At 40.7% G+C, this 21,271-nt stretch overlaps 1 protein-coding gene across 4 annotated transcripts in view; it reads left to right on the plus strand.

The window, feature by feature from the left end:
* Positions 1–21,271, plus strand: part of apc (APC regulator of WNT signaling pathway) — a 269,901-nt gene that overhangs the window by 206,892 nt on the left and 41,738 nt on the right. For all 4 annotated transcript variants that reach the window (XM_078566296.1, XM_078566303.1, XM_078566314.1 and 1 more), the window contains 4 exons: positions 3,475–3,583; positions 6,627–6,740; positions 7,210–7,293; positions 10,079–10,186. In XM_078566296.1, the coding sequence (XP_078422422.1) occupies positions 3,475–3,583; positions 6,627–6,740; positions 7,210–7,293; positions 10,079–10,186 (415 nt within the window). The remainder of the gene's footprint in view (positions 1–3,474; positions 3,584–6,626; positions 6,741–7,209; positions 7,294–10,078; positions 10,187–21,271) is intronic.

A 21,271-nucleotide genomic window follows, 5' to 3' on the forward strand; every position in this document is an offset into this window, starting at 1 on the left:
AAGAGCTGTATCGGGCAAGAGAGTTCTGGATGAGCTAAATTTTATGATGGTTACATGCAGAAATGTCAACAAAAAACACAATAAAGTGAATCATGACAAGATTAATATTAAGTGATACAGTAGAGGGCATGATAGGAACCTAGGCAATATCTTAATGACAGATCAGAGGTGCATTGAAAGCCCAACCGAGTTGGGCAATGCGATGAGGCAGGATACGATCGGGTTCAGTCTGAGCATGTAATCACCAAATGTGATGAAGCCACAGTACAGGGCGCATAAAAGCTGATAAAAGCTTAAACTGAAGTCATCCGCTTGCTAACATTGAACTACAAGGAGTTTTGACTCACTAGGGCAGATTGGATGTAACAACAATAGCCATGGAGTTCATGGCTATTCCTGAGAATTTGATGTTATAAAAACAGAAAATGCTTGAAAAACTCAGCCGGTCTGCAGCATCTGTGCCAAAAGAAACAGAGTTAACGTTTCGAGTCCACGTGACTCTTCTGAAGAAACATTAACTCTGTTTCTCTCTCCACAGATGCTGCCAGACCTGCTGGGTTTTTCCAGCATTTTCTGTTTTTATTTTAGAATTTTTTTATTCATTCACAATGTGGGGTTTGCTGGCTAGGACAGCATTTATTGCCCATCCTTAGTTGCCCTTGAGAAGGTGGTGAGCTGCCTTCTTAAACCAATGCAGTCCATGTGGTGTAGGTACGCCCACAGTGCTGTTAGGAAGGGAGTTCCAGGATTTTCACCCAGTGACACTGAAGGAACGGCGATATATTTCCAAGTCAGGATGGTGAGTGGCTTGGAGGGGAACTTCTAGGTGGTGGTGTTCCCATGTATCTGCTGCTCTTGTCCTTCTAGATGGTAGCGGTCGTGGGTTTGGAAGGTGCTGCCTAAGGAGCCTTGGTGAGTTTCTGCATTGCATCTTGTAGATGGTACACTCTGCAGCCACTGTTTGTTGGTGCTGAAGGGAGTGAATGTTTGTGGAAGGGGTGCCAATCAATTGAGCTGCTTTCTCCTGGATGGTGACAAGCTTCTTGAGTGCTGTTGGTGCTGCACTCACCCAGGCAAGTGGAGAGTATTCCATCACACTCCTGATTTGTGCCTTGTAGATGGTGGACAGGCTTTGGGGAGTCAGGAGGTGAGTTACTCACCACAGGATTCCTAACCCCTGACCTGCTCTTGTAGCCACAGCATTTATAATGTCTAGTCCATTTCAGTTTCTGGTCAATGGTAACCCCCAGGATGTTGATAGTGGGGGACTCTGTGATGGTCATACCATTGAGCATCAAGGGGCAATGGTTAGATTCTCTCTTGTTGGAGATGGTCATTGCCTGATACTTGTGTAGCGCGAATGTTACTTGTCACTTGTGAGCCCAAGCCTGGATATTGTCCAGGCCTTACTGTATTTGGACATAGACTCTGAGGAGTCACGAATGGTGCTGAACATTGTGCAATCATCAGCGAACATCCCCATTTCTGACCTTATGTTGGAAGGAAAGTCGATGAAGCAGCTAAAGATGGTTGGGCCTAGAGTACTACCCTGAGGAACTCCTGCAGTAATGTCCTGGAATCAGATGATTGACTTCCAACAACCACAGACATCTTCCTTTGTGCTAGATATGACTCCAACCAGTGGAGAGTTATTGTTGGTGATGCACTCATTGCATTTGGATAATGTAGAAGTAGAGCTATTTTTGTTGGACAACAGAGGAACCATATCAAGCACTGCAAAGTTTGAGGAAAATTAATAGGAATAAGACAATAGAATCAAAAAATATCATTCAGCATCAAAATCCTGCATTTATTTTGTACCTTTGCCATAGAAAAATATCGCAAGGCTGTTCAGAGAAGCATACAAAGACAAAAATTGAGTCAGGACCAAAGAAAAATTAGAAGGGGTGACTAAAAGCTTGATCAAAGAGGTAACTTCTATTGAGGATATTAAAGGGGGAGAGGGAGGTTTAGATGTGGAATTCCAAAACTTAGACCATTGACAGCTGCTGATACAGCCACCAAAGGTCGAAAAAGGAGTGGCATATGCATAAGAAGGAATAGTTGGTGGAATGTAGAGCTCTTGGAGGGTTGTAGGAGTGATGGAGGTTACAGAGATCAGGAAGAGTCACGAAGGGCTTTGAGTGCAAGAATGAGAAGTTTAATTCAAAGTTTGAGCATCTGAAGTTAATGTATGCAAGTGAGCACAGGGATGAAAAATGTTTGGGACTTGGTGAGAATACAATACATGCAGCAGAGTTTTGAATGCGCAGAAGTTTATGGAAGGTGGAGAATGGGTGGCGAGCGACAACTGTTCATTTGGCCATCCATGAGTTTTGGAACAGTCAAGTCTGTAGGAGACAAAGCCTAATGAAGATCTTGGAAGCAGATGGCTAAAGCACTGGCAGAGATACGTAATGTTATTCAGATGAAAGTTGGCAGACTTTCTGTAATTGAGAAGATATGGAGTCACAAGTTAATTTTGGGATAAAATAGAACGCCAAAATTCCCAACAGCTGCAAGCTGTGATAATGAAGGGAGAGGGAGTCAATGGTGAATGGCACAGAGCTTGTGGCAGAAGCCAAAGACAATCCCAACATCCTCCCAGCATTTAACTGGAAGAAATTGCATCTCACCCAGAACTGGATGGCAGACAATTTGCCTGACAACACAACAACAGTTTGAATTTGTATAGAAACCTTAATGCAGTAAAATGTCCCAAGCCTTCACAGGAGTATTATCAAAGTCTGGCGCAGATTCACATAAGCAAATAATCAGGCAGGTGACCAAAAGCTTGGTCATTGAAGTAGATTTTAAGGAGTATCTTAGAGGAGGAGAGAGCAATAGAGGGCAGAGTAGCTATATGAGCTGAGACAGGTGATGGAGCCAAGTGTCATCAATATACTTGTGGAACTAGATCTCAAGAGGGAGAAATTGGAAAGCAGCAGCTTGCTGGCACAAACTGGCTGCAGGGCTCAAGGCCACATACAAATTAGACCGCCCCCACTCCCACCTTAAAATTAGACTACCAAACTGCGGATGCCAGCTACACATCCCCACGCAGTTGGCAAAGCAGTCATTGGGGCAGGTTGGAGGAACAAGGGATGTGGAGGGAGGAGGCTGTGAGAGGGCTAGGCAGGTGTTGGCAGTAATCTCTGGGACTGCGGTGAGTCCAGTCATTATTGAACTGATTAACCTGAGACTCTGTTACTTGACAACAATTAGACTTTGTGTCTGTGACGGGTGTAGTTTCACTTTCAGCATAAGAATAATTCATTGTGCATTACATGACATAAAGCTGCTGCCTTTACAACACAACATTTAAATGAACCTGCAAAATGCCATGGGAGAATCACTAGAGAAAATAGAGACAGAATTGCATCTATCCACAAACTGATAACTTTCTTTAGAACATGTAAACAGGCCAAGTAAAATAAGTGCATTGTAATTGTATAGTTTCTCTTTGTTTGCAAGGTCTTTATTACTTGCTGAGATTGAAAAGGAAGAGAAGGAAAAGGATTGGTATTATGCACAGCTTCAAAATCTCACCAAGAGGATTGATAATCTCCCTCTCACAGAAAATGTAAGTTAAGTTGAATTTCTGCTGATTATTAATTGTTTATATAGATAGGAACATGTAACTTTGTAAATTTCCTCTATTAGCTAAATAAACTCTAATCTGTAATTTTTCATTTCATTGGATTGTTTTTTATTCATATATGGGATGTGGGTGTCACTGGCAAGGCCAGAATTTATTGTCCAACCCTCGTTGCCCTTGAGAAGGTTGGAATGAACTGCCTTCTTTAACCTCTGCTGTATATGTAATGAAGGTACACCCTCGGTGCTGTTAGCTATGGAACTCCAAGATTTAGGCTGAGCAATGATGAGCGAACTGCAATATAACACCAAATCAGAATAGTGTATGGCTTGTGGGGGAGCTTGCTGGTGGTTGTGTTCCCTAGCACCTTCTGCTCTTATAGGTCACAGGCTTGGGATATGTAAAGGAGGCCTTGACAAGTTGCTGCAGTGCATCTTGTATATGGCATATACTGTAACCATGGTGCTGAATTGTGGATTGTCTGAATCTTTAAGATGCTGGATGGGATGCTTATCAAGTGGGTTGCTTTTCCTGGATGGTGTTGAGCTCTTTGAGTATTGTTAGAGCTGCACCCATCCTGGCAGTGGGGGTATTTCATCACACTCCTGACTTGTGCCTTTTAGATGGCGGACAGGCTTTGGGGAGTCAGGAAGTGAGTCACTCACTGCAGAATACCCAATCTCTGACCTGCTCTTGTAGCCACAGTATTTATATGGTGGGCCCAGTTAAATTCCTGGTCATTGGTGACCTCCAGGGTGTTGAAGAGGATTTAGCATTTGTAATACTGTTCAATGTCACCAGAGTTAGTTAGACTCTCTCGATGGAATTGTTCATTCCCTGGCACTTGTGTGGCACAAATGTTTTCTGCTACTTAGCAGCAACGCTGTTATCCAGGTCTTGCTGGATGTGACATGGACTGCTTCATTTTCTGAGAAGTTGTGAATGGAACTGAGCACTGTACAATATTGACGAACATCTCCATTTCTGACCCCATGATTGAGTAGAGGTCATTGATGAAGCAGCTGAAGATGATTGGATCTAAGGAGGAACTCCTGCAGCAATGTCCTGGGGCTTGAGGTGATTGACCTTTGTGCTCTGTATTACTCCGGCCAGTGGAGTGTTTTCCCCCTTTCTCCGGCCAGTGGAGTGTTTTCCCCCTTTCTTTTTACCTCAATTTTACTAGGATTCCTTGGTGCCATACTCAGTCAAATGTTGTATTGATGTCATGGACTTAACTCACCTAATCTCTGGAATTCAGCTCTTTTGGACATGTTTAGATCAAGGCTTTAATGAAATCTGGAGCCGGGTGGTCCTGACAGAATATAAACTGATTATCAGTAAGGAGATTATTGGTGAGCAAGTGCTCCTTGATTGCTGTTTTGCCATCACTTTGCTGATGATCAAGGGTGGACTGAATTTGGCCTGCTTTTTGAGGACAGAATTTATGTGGGCTATTTTCCACTTTAAGTGAATGCCAGTTTTGTAGCTGTACTGGAACAGCTTGGCTAGAAGAGACCCAGCTAGTTTTTTTTAAAATCGAGCATGGGATGTGGGCATCGCTGGCTAGGCCAGCATTTATTGCCCTTGCTCAGAGGGCATTTAAGAGTCAACCACATTGCTGTGGGTCTGGAGTCACATGTAGGCCAGACCAGGCCTACCAGGACAACAGATTTTCTTCCCTAAAGGACACTAGTGAATCAGATGGGTTTTTACAACAATCGACAATGGTTTCATGGTCATCATTAGACTTTTAATTCCAGATTTTTACTGAATTCAAATTTCGCCATCTGCCATGGTGGGATTCGAACTCTGATCCCCAAAGCATTACCCTGGAATCTCTGGAATATCAATCCAGTGACAATACCACTATGCCACTGCCTCCCCTTTTGAGTTCTGGGACAGAGGTATCGTTGTTGGGGCCTACATGCTTTCCTGTATCCAGTGCACTCATTCATTTCTTGTTATCACATGGACTGTATCAAATTGGCTAAAGACTGGCTTCTGTGATGATGGGGAGCTCAGGAGGAGGTGGAGATGGACCATGCTGTTGGTAATTCTGGCTGAAGATAGTTTCAAATACCCTGGGTTTCACCATCATTGAAGATCCGGATGTGCATGGAGCCTTCTCCCCTCTAGTTGGTTAATTAGCCACCACCATTCACGATTGACAGGACTGCAAAGCTTTGTTCTATTGGCTGTGGGGTTGTTTAACCCTATAGCATGCTGCTTTTGATTTTTGGCATGCAAGTAATTCTGTGTCAGTAGCTTCACCAGTTTGGCACCTCATTTTTGGGCATGCCTGGTGCTGTTCCTGGCATGCTGCTCGTCATTTCTCATTGAACCAAGGCTGATCCTCTGGTTTGATGGTAAAGGTAGAGTGAGGGATATGCCAGGCCACGAGGTTACAGATTGTGATTGAATATAATTCTCCTGCTGCTGAGGGCCCATAACACCTCATAAATGCCCAGTTTTGAACGTCTAGATCTGTTCTGAATCTATCCCATTTAGCATGGTGGTTGTGCCACACAACACGATGGAAGATGTCCTCAGTATGAAGACAGGATTTCTTCACCATAAGAAGTGGCTGCTAGGATTGGTATAATATTATTAGCCTGAACTTCTTTAGCATTATTACTTTGTGACCAAGGGCACTACATAGCAGCAAAATGTTCATCTCTGGCACTTTTAGGTTAATAAAACAACTCAAGGTGAAAATTACCAGATGGGAGAAATGGTAGCATTGTGCATGCGGCTTAATTAAATATAGGTTCTGAAGAGACTGTTGAATAGAAGATGTAGGCAGGCTTTAGAGAGAGCATTCTGAGGGTGAGTCTGCAATCGCTGAAGCTTTTATTGCTGAAGATTTTAAGAAAGGTGAAAAGTTGTTAAAACAAGATGAAGGCAGAAGAGAAAAGGATGTGTGCAACACCCAGCAGTAAATTTCGAAGATGGGATGGGTGAAGCCAGTTCCATTGTCTCCTTGTATTATGGAAACTTTAATTCTATTGATTTGGCCATCTTTGGACAGTTTTCTCTGCAGACAGACATGACTAGAAGACAATTAGAGTTTGAAGCACGGCAAATTCGATCTGCAATGGAAGAACAACTGGGAACGTGCCAGGATATGGAGAAGCGAGCTCAGGTAGTATCAAAATTGTGCAATTTTAAAGAATATTATGATGTCTTCGTATAGAATAATTAAAACATGAAATAACTTGAGAAAATAACCATGCTCAAAAATAACAAATCTGTGAATTTTATAGGAGTTGAGCAAAATAGTTTGTTATTTCCTGTTTCATTTAGTCACTGGAGTATCATTTTAAATTAAAACCTCAAGATAAATTGTCAACCTTTTTGAAAAGCAAAGGGAGTTGGTATTGGGTGCGTGAATTTCAAAATATGTTTTATGATAAAATAGTCATAGATTTCAAACTCTTAATTCTGTTGCAACTTTTTCTTCTTCTGTACAGAGTAAAGAGACAGTTCTATAAACAGTTTTTCATCCAATCAAGAACATAAGATGTGCAAAAAATATAAGTATTGTAGCAGTGCAGCTTTAACTGGCTAGGCAAGAAAGTTTCTTTTTCTAACTTCAGTTCATCCTAATGCAGATGAGAGTAGTACGAATTCAGCAAATAGAGAAGGATATGCTTCGTTTGCGACAGCACTTACAGTCCCAGGCAACAGAAACTGAGGTCAGTATGTCTTTTATAGTCTGTTATTTAGCATTGGAATTATGAATTTATTCTGATTGCATTGCTCGCTTTTTAAGTCAAAACTTGGAATAAGGCAGTTTTCTTTCTATGAATAAGTTGGAACTTTAGCTTGTATAGTTGCTCATTGTCAGTTGGGGCAGCAGCACCAAACTACAAGGCTTCAGGATGACTTGATTTTTAAACATTTTTTTTGCATCAAACTACCTATTTAATAATCCAATTACATTTTGTTCTGAAACTAACATGTTTGAGGGAAATAAAATATTTTGTGCATTTCAGCAGGAATGCAGTTAATTTTTATCTTTGGGAGATACTATACAACTACTGAATGACAGCTGCGATTTGTAACTCTTAACAGTTTCCTAAATGCTACTGGGGATTACCTTTAACCTGCACCATCTTGAGACTAATTTGTAGCCTCTATATAGAACTTTGTCAAATGCATTTTAGTTTACAGACCTCAATATTTTAAAAATGCTAACAAAATGGCAATGTTTGATAGTTAATTTTGTTTTTTGGTTCGCTAAACAATGTAGGGATTTCTTTTTACTCAAATTAGATCTGCAAAGCTAAACCATGATGGTGGAAATTGGGGTCAAGCTTGGTTAAGGCAAATTTGGACGATGTCAGGAACTTCTTCAAACAAAGAGTGACCTGAGGGGAGGAAAAGCACTGTATAAGCTGATTCAATCAGGATGGTGCCACTGGGGTAAAGAGCAGAAAAAATTGAAGCTTTAGTATAGTTTCTGCTGACTCTTCCAGAATGTGCACAGTGCACATTTACAAATCCTGGGTGAGGACAGACTTGGATTGATCTTTAAGGTTCCCACAATCAAATAGTCTGCCAAATTTCACAATCTCTGGTTGCACATGAACCATGGCCCTCAGAGCTAGGTATTGGAGAGTTGCAGGTGCTTATGGAAATGCAGCTTAGTTGGAAACCCAGTCTTCAGGAGAGGAAAGGTGGAGAAAAATTTGGAAGACAGGCTGGAGTTCCCTCTAAGTATTGTATTTTATTAAAGATGAATGTTCAGAAGTACTCTCATCATCTGTATGAAATAATGCTATTTTTTTTGAGCAAATACCGTTACATTATCTGGTTCCTTTAGAGAGTAGGCACACCATAAATAATTCAGGGAATAATCTGTATGGGGTAAAATTTCCTATGTATTTATGTTTAGAGACTCATAATCAGGATGTAAACACCCAGTGTAAAAGATCAAGGAAACTTGTGTGGATGTGTTAAGTACATAACTACACTGTTTGAATTTCGCAGCTTTTGTATGCCCATTTATCGATTCCTATGTCTAAACGCACATCGCCTCGTTATAATGCAGTACCCCCAGGCTAAAGGACCTTACAGATAAATTTCCTGCAATGATGCTGGTTCAGAATAAGACTAAAATTAAGAACCTATTTTAGCCACAGCAGGAAACAAAAGTAAATTTTCCGATTGTGATTTTTTTTTTCAGATTTCATTTATGACATGACCAATATCAATCAGATAAACCAATGCGATGTTTAAAAGCACGTTAACTAACGGAAACTAAGTGACTATATTTTTCGGGGAGCACTGAAGCCCAACAGCACCAGACAATTAACACTACTTGAAAGAATTAAAATAATGCAATTGCCTCTTGGACTAGCATACTTTTAAAAGTGTAGCCAAGACAGCATTTTTTTCTGCCAACTATAATGGCTTGCTTTCATTATTTCTATGTTTCATAAGCATTTTCTTTTTATAGAAATATAGCATGTCTGATTTACTCAGATGGTCACATTTCTATCATGCACGGTGCAGCTGTAAAACCACAAGAATCCCCTTTGTTAGCATCAGGTACCTGAATGGGTTTTTGGACTTGGTAATCCATCTATTAAATATTCAAATTTATTTCAGATTCAATAAAAAAAGAAAGCTACATTTATATAGCATCTTTTACAATCAGTGAAGTACATTTTGAGGTGTAGGCACTGTTGTCATCTTTGACATCCACCTGAGAGGGCATTTGGGCTCCCGACACTGGAGCACTCTCTTGGTACTCCACTGAAGTGTAAGCCTAAGGTATGTACTCAAGTCTCTGAAATGAGGCTTATGAATCAGGTGAGAATGTTACCGCTAAGCCATGGCTGCTACAGTCAGTAGTGAATGTTTTTAACTGTGATATTGCATATATTTTTCATTTTAATTTGTAGTATTTTTGATACTTTAGGCATAAGTAGTGCTCCTAATAGATGACTGCTCCCAAAGAAGATTTTAAGAACACTTATTTTAATGACAAGCTGTCTAAAATGGGTGCACTAAATAGAAAGAATGCTTCTGCCTGCCCTGAGGCTATTTCGTATTTTTATTCTATTAAATGAGCTATTCAATGAGTAGGATCGTATTGACCATAGATTTTTAGAATGTTTGTCATGTGACCAAATGCTCTCAGAACTGCTTCGCGCATTCCTATCCACCCCCAGAGGACTTCTTACATCCTGTCATTTTAACATCACAGTCAGAAAAAGACTATAGCTTTCCAAGCACCTCCTTTGTGTCTGTGTATTGTGACACACTGTTAGATCTCAGTGGACGTGCAGTGCTTTCATCAAGTCATGTCACTGAGCAGGGCGGTGCTTGCTGCTAATCTCTTCAGCTAGAGATTCAGGAGTAAAGCAGTGAGCACAGTTACATTGCAGAGATGCAGCATGGAAGCAAGGAAGGCATAAAAATTTATCATAATTGTATATTCTAAATTTAACGCCAAGGCTATTCTTTAAACAGAAGTCATCGCAAACTAAACATGAACAGACAGCGTCACATGATGCAGAACGACCGAGTGATTGTCAGGAAACAACAGAAGCCTGCATGGGTACTACAGGGAGTGGGCAGGTAAAGAGATTTTTGATTTTGTACCAGTTAAGAGGATCATGAGGATGCGTTGCAGCAACACATATAGCTTGGTGGATTTCTTGTCACAGGGTGTGCATATGTATTTTTCTTCCCCTCCCTCTCTCTCTCTCTCTCTCTCAAAATGGCCTTGACAATTTAGCTTAGTCCTCTGCACATTAAAGTGGTTTTTCATTCAAGTAACTATATTTTCCATAATATTGTTGAATAACATTTCAGAGAAAAATATTGTTTTTTTTTGTGTTTTCAAATATTCCATAATGCACTGATAATATAGTTCTAATTCCATTTGATTAGATGTAATGCAGCAATACTGATAAGGATTAAGGATGATAGCTTGATGAACATTAAAGTATATACAGTTGTGTTTGATTTTTGGATTAACTTTCTCTAATCACTGTTTTAGCATAAGCACCTTATATGGACTATCGAAATACCGTTTTGTCCTCATATTCATAAAACATAGGCCGAAGAACCTTTTAACCTTGTAAATGAAAAAGGGAATGCAGAAGGAAAATTGATTTGCATTATAAAATGAAGTGAAATCCTATAGGAATGTGAAATAGGAGCATTATATCTAATTAATTTAGCTTTATACTCAAACTGAGAAATAATATAAATAGAGAACTAAGCCAATGCTTTATTAACTAGATCTTCTATAACCTAGCCAAAGCTTGTTATTCATGTGCCCATATCTGCAAGTGATTTGCTTTATTATCTAAAATGAACAGTCAAATCAAAATGATGACTAAATGTATGTTTTCCTGCTGAATAATATAGATAATCTATTCTGCAGCATCTCTCTCAAATTGATCAGGTTATTTAAAGTTTTAGGATTGGAAAATATATTAGTAGCAACCAAGCAAAATTAAAGGAAACTTCCATTGTTGGTTGAATAAGTAGGTTATTTGCTGCACTATGTAATCAAAGCCTCTATGGATCGGTGTCCAGCACATTGCATCTCTCTGTTTAAGTACAATGTTACCAAAATCCATCCAAAATTACATGCAGCTGAAGTCTATTTAATGATAATACATATAGGAATAAAATGTAATTTACGAAAAACTTCCTGAACTAAATTCATAAATAACCAATTTTAGAATTGTATCGGATTAAGGTTGAGAACAGAGCAGAGGGAAACCTTTGGAAAATTGGATAAAGTGGGGGTCAGGAAGGGAAAGTAGGTGATCAGGAGTTTAGTGGGAATGTTGACAAAGGTATAAGCAGTAGGTCTGAAAAATAAAATCAGTTTGGAAAGGGAGATGTGAGATATGGAGATATTTAAAGTCTCAGATAGGGCTGATGGGATAATAACTTAGTGGACCAGGGAAGGGAGGAGTGTAGCAGAAAACAGCTGAACAGATGGTCTCTATTTTGATGACGAAGTATGATTTCCTCACCCATGTTAGAGGTGAGGGTCAAATGGTCAAAGAAGATGGGTTAAAGGAGATGGTAGGTAATTGATAAAATTAACTTGTTGACATTTATACTTTGCAGGCTCAAAAAGTAATGAGCTGTTTTGCTAGAGGAGAGCAAGCCCCAGTAGAACTTGATGTGGTGAAGCTAGATTTGGTGGTAGACAGCTAAGTCTGTTGTGACTTAATCAAAAGAATTACACCATCCATTCTCAGCTAATGAATCAGTACTCCTCCATGTTGAACACCACTTGAGGAAGCACTGAGGATGGCAAGGATGCAAAATATACTCTGGATGGGGTACTTCAATGTCCATCACCAAGAGTGGCTGGGTAGCACCACTATTGACTGAGCTGGCCAAGTCCTAAAGGACATAGCTGCTAGACTGGGCCTGCGGCAGTTGTGAGGAGAACCAAAAAGAGGGGAAAAACATACCTGACCTTATCCTCACCAAACGGCCTGCCACAGATGCATCTGTCCATGTCAGTATCGGCAGGAGTGACCACTGCACAATCCTTGTGGAGACAAAGCCCTGTCTTCGCATTGAGGATACCCTCCATTGTGTTGTGTGGCACTACCATCGTGCTAAGTGGGATTGATTTCAAACAGATCTAGCAGCTCAAGACTGGGCATCCATGAAGCGCTGTGGGCCATTAGCAACAGCAGAATTGTACTCAACTCCAGTCTGTAACCTCATGGCCTGGCATATCCCCCTCTACAATTATCACCAAGCCTGCGAATCAACCCTGGTTCAATGAAGAGTGCAGGAGGGCATGCCAGGAGCAGCACCAGACATAGCTAAAAATGAGATGTCAACCTGGTGAAGCTACAACTCAGGACTGGTGTGCCAAACAGTGCAAGCAGCATGCGATAGACAGAGTTAAGTGATGACACAACCAGCGGATCACATCTAGCTCTGCAGTTCTGCCACATCCGGTCATGAATGGTGATGGACAATTAAACAACTAACAGGAAGAGGAGGCTCCACAAATATCCCCATCCTCAATGAAGGGAAACCCAGCACATCAGTGCAAAAGATAAGATTGAAGCATTTCCAACAATCTTCAGCCAGAAGTGCCAAGTGAATGATACATCTTAGCCTCTTCCGGAGGTCCCCAGCAAATTAGATACCAATCTTCAGCCAATTCGATTCACTCCATGTGATATCAAGAAACGGCTGAAGGTACTGGATACTGCAAAGGCTATGGGCCCTGACGTTGTTCCAGCAATAGACTTGTGCTGCAGAATGTGCCGCGCACCAAGCCAGGTTATTCCACTACCGCTACAGCACTGGCATCTACCTGGCAAGTGGAAAATTGTCCAGACATGCCCTGTGCACAAAAAGCAGGAAGAATCCAATACAGCCAGTTACTGCCACATCAGTCTACTCTTGATCATCAGTAAAGTGATGGAAGGGGTCATCAACAGTGCTATCAAGCAACACTTGCTTAGCAATAACTTCACTGACACTCAGTTTGGGTTCCTTCAGGATCACTTAGCTTCTGACCTCATTACAGCCTTGGGTCAGACATAGTGAAAGAGCTGAACTCCAGAGGTGAGGTGAGAGCGACTGTCCTTGACATCAAGGCAGCTTTTGACCGAGCGTGACATCAAGGAGCCTGAGTAAAACTGGAGTCAGTAAGGATCAGGGGGTATACCTAGCACAAAGGAAGATGGTTGTGATCGTTGGAGGTCAATCATCTCAGTTCCAGGATATCACTGCAGGAGTTCCTCAGGGTAGTTTCCTCGGCCCAACCATCTTCAGCTGCTAGTTCAATGACCTTTCTTCCATCATAAGGTCTGAAGTGGGGATGTTTGCTGATGATTGCACAATATTCAGCACCATTTGCGGCGACTCAGATACGGAAGCAGTCCATGTCCAAAAGCAGCAAGACCTGGACAATATCCAGGCTTGGGCTGACAAGTGGCAAGTAACATTCATGCCACATAAGTGCCAGGCAATGACCATCTCCAACAAGAGAGAACCTAACCATTACCCCATGATGTTCAATGGCATTACCATCACTGAATCCCCCACTATCAACATCCTGGGAGTCACTCTTGACCAGAAACTGAATTGGACTAGCCATATAAATACTGTGGCTACAAGAGCAGGTCAGAGCCTAGGAATCCTGTGGCGAGTAACTCACCTCCTGCATCCCCAAAGCCGGTCCGCTATCTACAAGGCACAAGTCATGAACGTGATGAAATACTCTCCACTTGCCTGGATGAGTGCAGCTCCAACAACACTCAGGAAGCTCGACACCGTTCAGGACAAATCAGCCTGCTTGATTGGCACTCCATCCACAAACATTCACTCCCTCCACCACCAATGCACAGTGGCAGCAGTGTGTACCATCTACAAGATGCACTGCAGAAACTCACCAAGACTCCTTAGATAGCACCTTCCAAACCCACGACCGCTACCATCTAGAAGGGCAAGGGCAACAGATAGATGGAAACACCACCACCTGGAAGTTGCATTCCAAGCCACTCACCATCCTGACTTGGAAATATATCACTGTTCCTTCATTGTCTCTGGGTCAAGATCCTGGAACTCCCTCCCTGACAGCATTGTGGGTGTACCTACAACACATGGACTGCAGTGGTTCAAGAAAGCAGCTCATCACCACCTTCTGACGGGCAATTAGGAATGGGCAAGAAATGCTGGCCTAACCAACAATGCCCACATCCCATGAATGAATTTAAAAACCTGAATAATTACAACAACTTAATTTATATATTGCTTATAGCATAGTAAAATGGTCCAAGGTGCTTCACATGAACATTATCACTTAAAATTTGACAGCAAGCCACTTGAGATATTTGGAAAACTGACCAAAAGCTTGGTCAAAGAGATAGGTTTCAAGGAAATTCTTAAAGTAGGAGAGACAGGTGAAGAGACAAATTGGATTAGAAAGCGAATTCCAGAACTTAGGACCTAGGCAGCTGAAGGCATGGCTTCCAATGATGAAATGATAAAATTCGATGTGCAAGAGGCCAGGGCTGGAGGAGGGCTGTATCCCTGGCCGAGAATGAGAATTTTACAATCAAAGCATTGCTTGACCTAGAGCTGGCAAAGGTCAGCAAACGCAAGGGTGAAGGGGGAACGGGACTTGGTGCAAGTTAGGCTATGAGCATCAGAATTTTGGATGAACTCAAGTACATTGGGGGTGCAAGATGGGAGACCAGCAGAAAGCTATTTCAGCTATTGTTTCCACTAGGTATTTACCAGTCTACACGTTATTCATCAGCTCTTTGAAAAGGCGTTTAATGAAGTACCTCACAATGGACTTGTTAGCAAAATTGTAGCCCATGGAATTAAAGTCTCAGTGGCAGCATGGATATGCAGTTGAGTAAAAGTAGTGGTTGTTTTTCTGGCTGAATGGTGTCCCGCAGAAGCTGGTATTGGAACTACCACACTTTTTGATAAACTTGCAGTTAGGGACACAATTTCAAAGTTTGCACATGAGACAAATCTTGGAAATATAGTAAACAGTGAGGAGAATAGCAACAAACTTCAAATGGAAGCAAACTGACTGGTGAAATGGGCAGACATACAGCAGATGATCACACAAAGCAGTGTGAAATGATAATTTTGGGATGAGAAATGAGAGGCAATATGAATTCATGGTACAATTTTAAAAAGGAGTTCAAGAACAGAGTAACGTGGGGCTTTACATCTGCAAATCATTGGCAGGACAAGCTGCAATCAAAGCATATGGCATTCTTGGCTTTATGAATAGAAGCATAGAGTATAAGCAAAGACGTTGCACAAAACCTTTAGAAATGGCAGTTAATTGTGCCTAATTGTGAGCGTCACCCTTAAGCCTTGAAGAAAGTTCAGAAGACATTGTTCCCTGCCGAGTAGAGAAAGTTAAGGGAGGTTTATTAGAGGTGTTCAAAATTATGCAGGGTTTCAGCTGAGTAAACCAGAAGGAGCTGTTTCCGCTGGCGGTTGAGTCGATAACCAGAGAACACACGTTTTAAAAATTGGCAAAAGAACCAGTGGGGAGAATCTATTTGCGCAGCAAACTGTTATGATCTCAATTCACTGTCTGAAAGGCTGATGGAAGTTGATTCAGTAATAACTTTCAAAAGGGCATTGGATATACACTTGAAAAGAAAAGACAGGGCTATGGGGAAATGGGATAGCTCTTTCTGTGAACCAGCACGATAGGCTGAATTGGCTTCCTCCTTTGCTGTATGATTCTACAATATTTCTGTCACAATCAAATGTCACCCGTTACAAAATATTCTGTGATGACAAATAGTGCTAGAAGCACATCTTTCAAAGTAACTTTTTTTCCTGTACATTCATCTAATTAGCACAACTGATTTTAGAAGAAAGATCTGATTTAGGTATGTCGATCGGCTTGACATTCCAGAACTATTTTTCAGTTACTACAATAACTTTATCAAGCCAGTAAAATTGATATAAAAGTAATATTTTACATTGGACAACTTAACATTCACTGGTAACACAAAGCAACATTCTTTTCTGAAAATCCTAATTGACTGGGCAAAACTATGGCAGGTGGAGGGCATATGTGATGTTCTCCACTTTGGACCAAAGAAAGATAAATTGGACTACTTTTTAAATAGCAAAAACCAGGAACTGTAGAGGAGCAAAAAAGAGGGAGTCCAATTACACAAATAATTAAAAACTAGTAGACAGATAGAAAAAGTAATAAAAAGGCTAATAGTGCATTGGCCTTTATCTCAAAAAGGCTGAAATACAAAGTGGAGGAGGTTTTGCTTTATCTGTATAGGGCCTTAATCAGACCCCACCTGGAGTACTCGTTCAATTCTGGGCACTGCACCTTGGAAAGGATATATTGGCTTTGGAGTGGATCCAGCACTGATTCACCAGAATGATACTAGGTCTTAAGAGTGTTAAATTATGAGGATAGGTTGGATAAGCTTGAATTGTATTCCCTTGAGTATGGAAAATTGAAGGACTATCCAATTGAGGTGTTAAAAATGTTATAAGCATTTGATAGGATAGCTATAGAGAAACTATTTCCTCCAGTGGGGCAATCAAGCACGAGGAAACATAAAATTAGAGCTAGGCCATTCAGGATCAAAATTTGGGAGCACTGTAGGGTTAAGACATTTGAAACTTTAAGACTGAAATCAATTGATTTTTGTTAGGCATAGCTATCAAAGCATATGGAACAATAGCAATAGGTTGATGGAATGGAGGTACCGATTAGTTATAATCTAAGTGAATGCTGAAGTAGGGTTGATAAACTGACTGGCCTACTCCTGTGCCTGTTCTAATCACATTGTAAATGCCTGAGCTGCTGCACGTTTTGAAATTGCCTATTTTTATTCAGTTTTTTTCTGTAAATTGCTATAGAAAAATAAGTATAATCACCAAAGGAAATAATCAGATCAAGTTTACCAGCAACATGAACCCATAACCTGCACTTATTAGTTTACAGGTTACAAGAGCTACCACAAGATCTGAGTGCGAATGGGGGATTCGCCAGAAACTGTATAATTAATTTAAATGTATAAATTGAGCATTTAAAGTAAGTCTTTTTTTGAATTCATTTGTGAAATTCGACTGTCACTTGCAAGGCCAGCATTTATTGCTGATCTCTAATTGCACTTGAGCTGCTGTCTTGAACCACTGTCATCCATGTGGTGCAAGTATACCCATTATGTTGTTGGGGAGGGAGTTCTAGGATTTTGACCCAGTGACAGCAATGGAGCGGTGATATATTTCCAAGGCAGAATGGTGTGTGACTTGGAGAGGAACTTGCAGATGGTAGTGTTCTTAAGTGTCTGCTGCCCTTGTTTTTCTGGGTGGTAGAATGAGCGGTTTTGGCTGGTGCTATTGAAGGAGCCTAGACAAGTTGTTGCAGTTCATTTTATAGATGGTATACTATCTCAAGCTATTCCTGTTGCAATGTCCTCATGAACATCTGTGGGACAGCTCTCCCAATTTTGGCACAAGTCTCCAGATGTTTGTGAGGAGTCCTTTGCAGTGGGTCAACTGGCAAGGTGTGTCTTTGTTGTTTCTGGGGCCTAGGTCAATGCCAGCTGGTCCCTCCAATTTAATTTTCCTTTGACTTCCCTGTAGCTATTCTGATACAACTGAAAGGGTTTCTAGGCCAATTCAGAGGGCAGATAAGAGTCAACCATATCATTGTGGGTCTAGTAGGCCAGACCAGGTCATGACATAAGAACATAAGAAATAGGAGCAGGAGTAGGCCATTGGGCCCCTCAAGCCACCCAAGACGGCGGAGTTCCTTAGACATTAGTTTTTTACAACAATCCAAATAGTTTCAAGGCCACCATTACTGAAACTGGCTTTTTATTCCAGATTTTATTAACTAATTAAATTTAAATTCCACCAGCTGCCATGGTAGGATTTGAACTCACTTCTCTGGAAGTCCAGGCCTCTGGGTTACTAGTCCAGTAATATTAACACTGTGTTACCATTCTCCCAACCTGTTAATGTGGATTTAAACTAAACAACTGTTAATTATGTTTAAATTTATTTTGCTTTTTAAATAGCTTCATCCTGATCATGAAAATGTCAAAAAAAAATCAAAAAACCTGTGGAGTTTGGGGCTTTATATTTAGAGGGCTGGATTCCAAGGAAGGTGGGTAGAAGTCATTTTTCAGATGCTCAAAGCCCTGGATGGACCACATCTCTGGAGTACTGTGTTCTGTGCTGGACATTACACCTTAGGAAGGACAAATTGGTCTTGGAGGCAGTGCAGCATAGATTTACCAAATGAGGAGCAAACTAGGAATAAAAACAAAAAATACTGGAAATACACAGCAGGTCAGGCAGCATCTGTGGCAGAAGGAACAGAGTCCAGAGATACTGCCTGATCTGTTAAGTATTTACAGCATTTTCTGTTTTTATTTCAGACTTGCATGGATGAGTGCAGCTCCAACAACACAGAAGCTCGACACCATCCAAGACAAAGCAGCCCATTTGATTGGCATCCACCACCGATGCACAGTGGCAGCAGTGTGTACCATCTACAGGTTGCACTGCAGGAACCCGCCAATGCTCCTTAGACAGCACCTTCCAAACCCACGACTGCTTCCATCTAGAAGGTCAAGGGCAACAAATACATGGGTAGACCATCACCTGGAACCCCTCTAAGCCACACACCATCCTGACTTGCAAATATATCACTGTTCCTTCACTGTTGCTCGGTCAAAATCCTGAACTCCCTCCCTAACAGCACCTTGGGTGTATGTACGCCACAAGGACTGCAGTGGTTCAAGAAGGCAGCTCACCACCACCTTTTCAAGGGCAATTAGGGATGGGCAATAAATGCTGCCTTATCCAGCGATGCCACATCCCATGAATGAATAAAAAAACTTCCAATATCTGCAGCTTTTTGCTTTTTTACACAAACTAAGTTGTGTTCATTAGAATTTGGTATGTTAAGGGATGATTTGATCAAAGTTTTTAAGATATTTAGGGAGACTGATAGGGTAGGTGAATAGAAACTATTTTCACTGGTTGGGGAATCTAGGGTTAGGATTAGGAAATCTAGTTTAAAAATCACAACCAGATGTTTTGGGAATGAAGTTAGGAAACACTTCTACAAGCAAAGAGTGGTGGAAGCTTGGAACTCTCCCCAAAAATGGCAGTTGATGCTGATAATTTTAAATTTGAGATTGATAGATTTTTGGTAACCAAAGGCATTAAGAGATATAGAGCAAAGGCAGTTATGTGGAGTTTGGTCACAGATCTGCCACAAACTCATTGAATGTCGGAATAGATGTGAGAGGCTAAATGGCTTCCTCTTGCTTCTGTGTCCCTACTACTTATCGCTTTATTGCTCTGTTTAGAAAATCAAAGTTTCTGTTGATCCTATCATGGTTTTAACCAACCGCACTTCAATTTTCAGAGAATTATGTATGGAGCCCCATAGTTATGTCTGTTCATCCATCCCCTTCAGTGCCTTTCCATTGAATGTTTAATACCATTTTTTTATTTTCCCTCCTAAAATGAATGACTTCACACTTATTTGCATTAAGCTTCATCTGTTGCTAGTCTCCCTTCCTTTATACAATCGTTTGATTAATAAAGAAATAGCAAAAACTGCTTTTGTTTAATAAATCTTTGTTTATTTAGCCCATAAGTTTTAAAATGCTCACAAATTATACATTGAAAGCAGGAGCACCTGCCAGTTTGGTAGTTAATTATATTAAAATTCATGATAATGTTCAAAGGGCTCAAATTCATTGCTATACTGGCTTTTGTTGATTCAGCTTTGTCAGCACTGATGTAGTAGCATATTTTATAATTGTGACTTAATCTCAATACACAGATATAGCACAGTGCTCTTGCATTGTAGACCTCATGTCAGCTATTTATGAAGCAGTATTGATGGAAAGTAGGAAGAAGGTTATAGCATAAGGTATTCCCAGTCTCTTGGTTGAAGGCATTTTGACAAGAAAACTAAAAAGTTGGAATAAAAACACTAGTGGAGTAGATTTTACAATCAGCTACACCCAATTAAAAGACATAACTGATCAGAAAAATGATGGAGGATTTCCACAGATTTCAACTCAATTACAATCAATTACGGTTTTAGTTTTTAGTTTTGTACCAGCATAGAAGCACTTTCCAGTTTGTAATTAATTATAATAAAATTAGTTCACTGATCTTATTGCCATGTCCTTACAAATTTCTGACATTTTCACCAGTCTAGCACCCACCCATAGAAAATGGCATTCAAGAACTGCTGTGTTATGTTAGCTACAGAAGTGCATGCTTAAAAAACCCTACTAGCTTCTGTAGCTGAATTTTGAGATTACTTTTGAGCTTTTTTCTTTTCTGTTTCAATTTAATTGATCAAGAAGTTTTGTATCAGAATGTTTGGGCGCTACATATTTTGGATACATCTGAAGATATTGGGATAATGAGCCTGCCAATGGGAATCTCCTCTATACTTCCCATTTTGGCAGAAGCTCTATAGGAGGAGCAACAGAGTGATGTTTGGGCTGTACCAGAGGCAGACTACACCCAGCTACCAAAACCCTCCCATGTGTAATCACAGGCAGGTAGATACCTGGGTAATGTTCTTCCAGAACTGCTAATTGCAGGTCAGCAGGGAGCCAGATGCAAAGCTGTGCTTTCTGCTTCAAGGAATCCTATGAATAATGAAAGGGCGTGAGCGTCCCTTGTGGAGTCTCACTCAGGTTTAAAGCCATACTCTGGACGAACAGGAATGAGTGACTCAATACCAAGCAATGTATGAAAACAACAATATTTATTAGACAACTATTAAACAATAATTAGTGATTAACTGAAAGAAAGACAACTCTATTAAAAAGAAAGGAAGAAAAAAAGAAATTATATATTGAAAGAAAGGAAGAAAAGCAACTTTGCATATATACTACATTATAAATACATACAAGTACATACAGTATTACTGGTCAGGTAGGCAAAAAAGTGGCAAATGGAATCCAACCCAGAGAAGCATGAGGTGATGCATTTGGGGAGGTCAAACAAGGCAAAGGATTACGCAATAAATGGGAGGATATTGAGAAGTGCAGAGGAAGTGAGAGATCTTGGAGTGAATGCCGACAGGTCCCTTAAGGTAGCAGGACAGGTTGATAAGGTGATTAAGAGGGCATATGGAATCCTGTCATTTATGAGCTGAAG

This window comes from Cetorhinus maximus, chromosome 2, assembly GCF_964194155.1.
Source record: "Cetorhinus maximus chromosome 2, sCetMax3.hap1.1, whole genome shotgun sequence".
In the NCBI taxonomy this organism is placed as follows: Eukaryota; Metazoa; Chordata; class Chondrichthyes; order Lamniformes; family Cetorhinidae; genus Cetorhinus; species Cetorhinus maximus.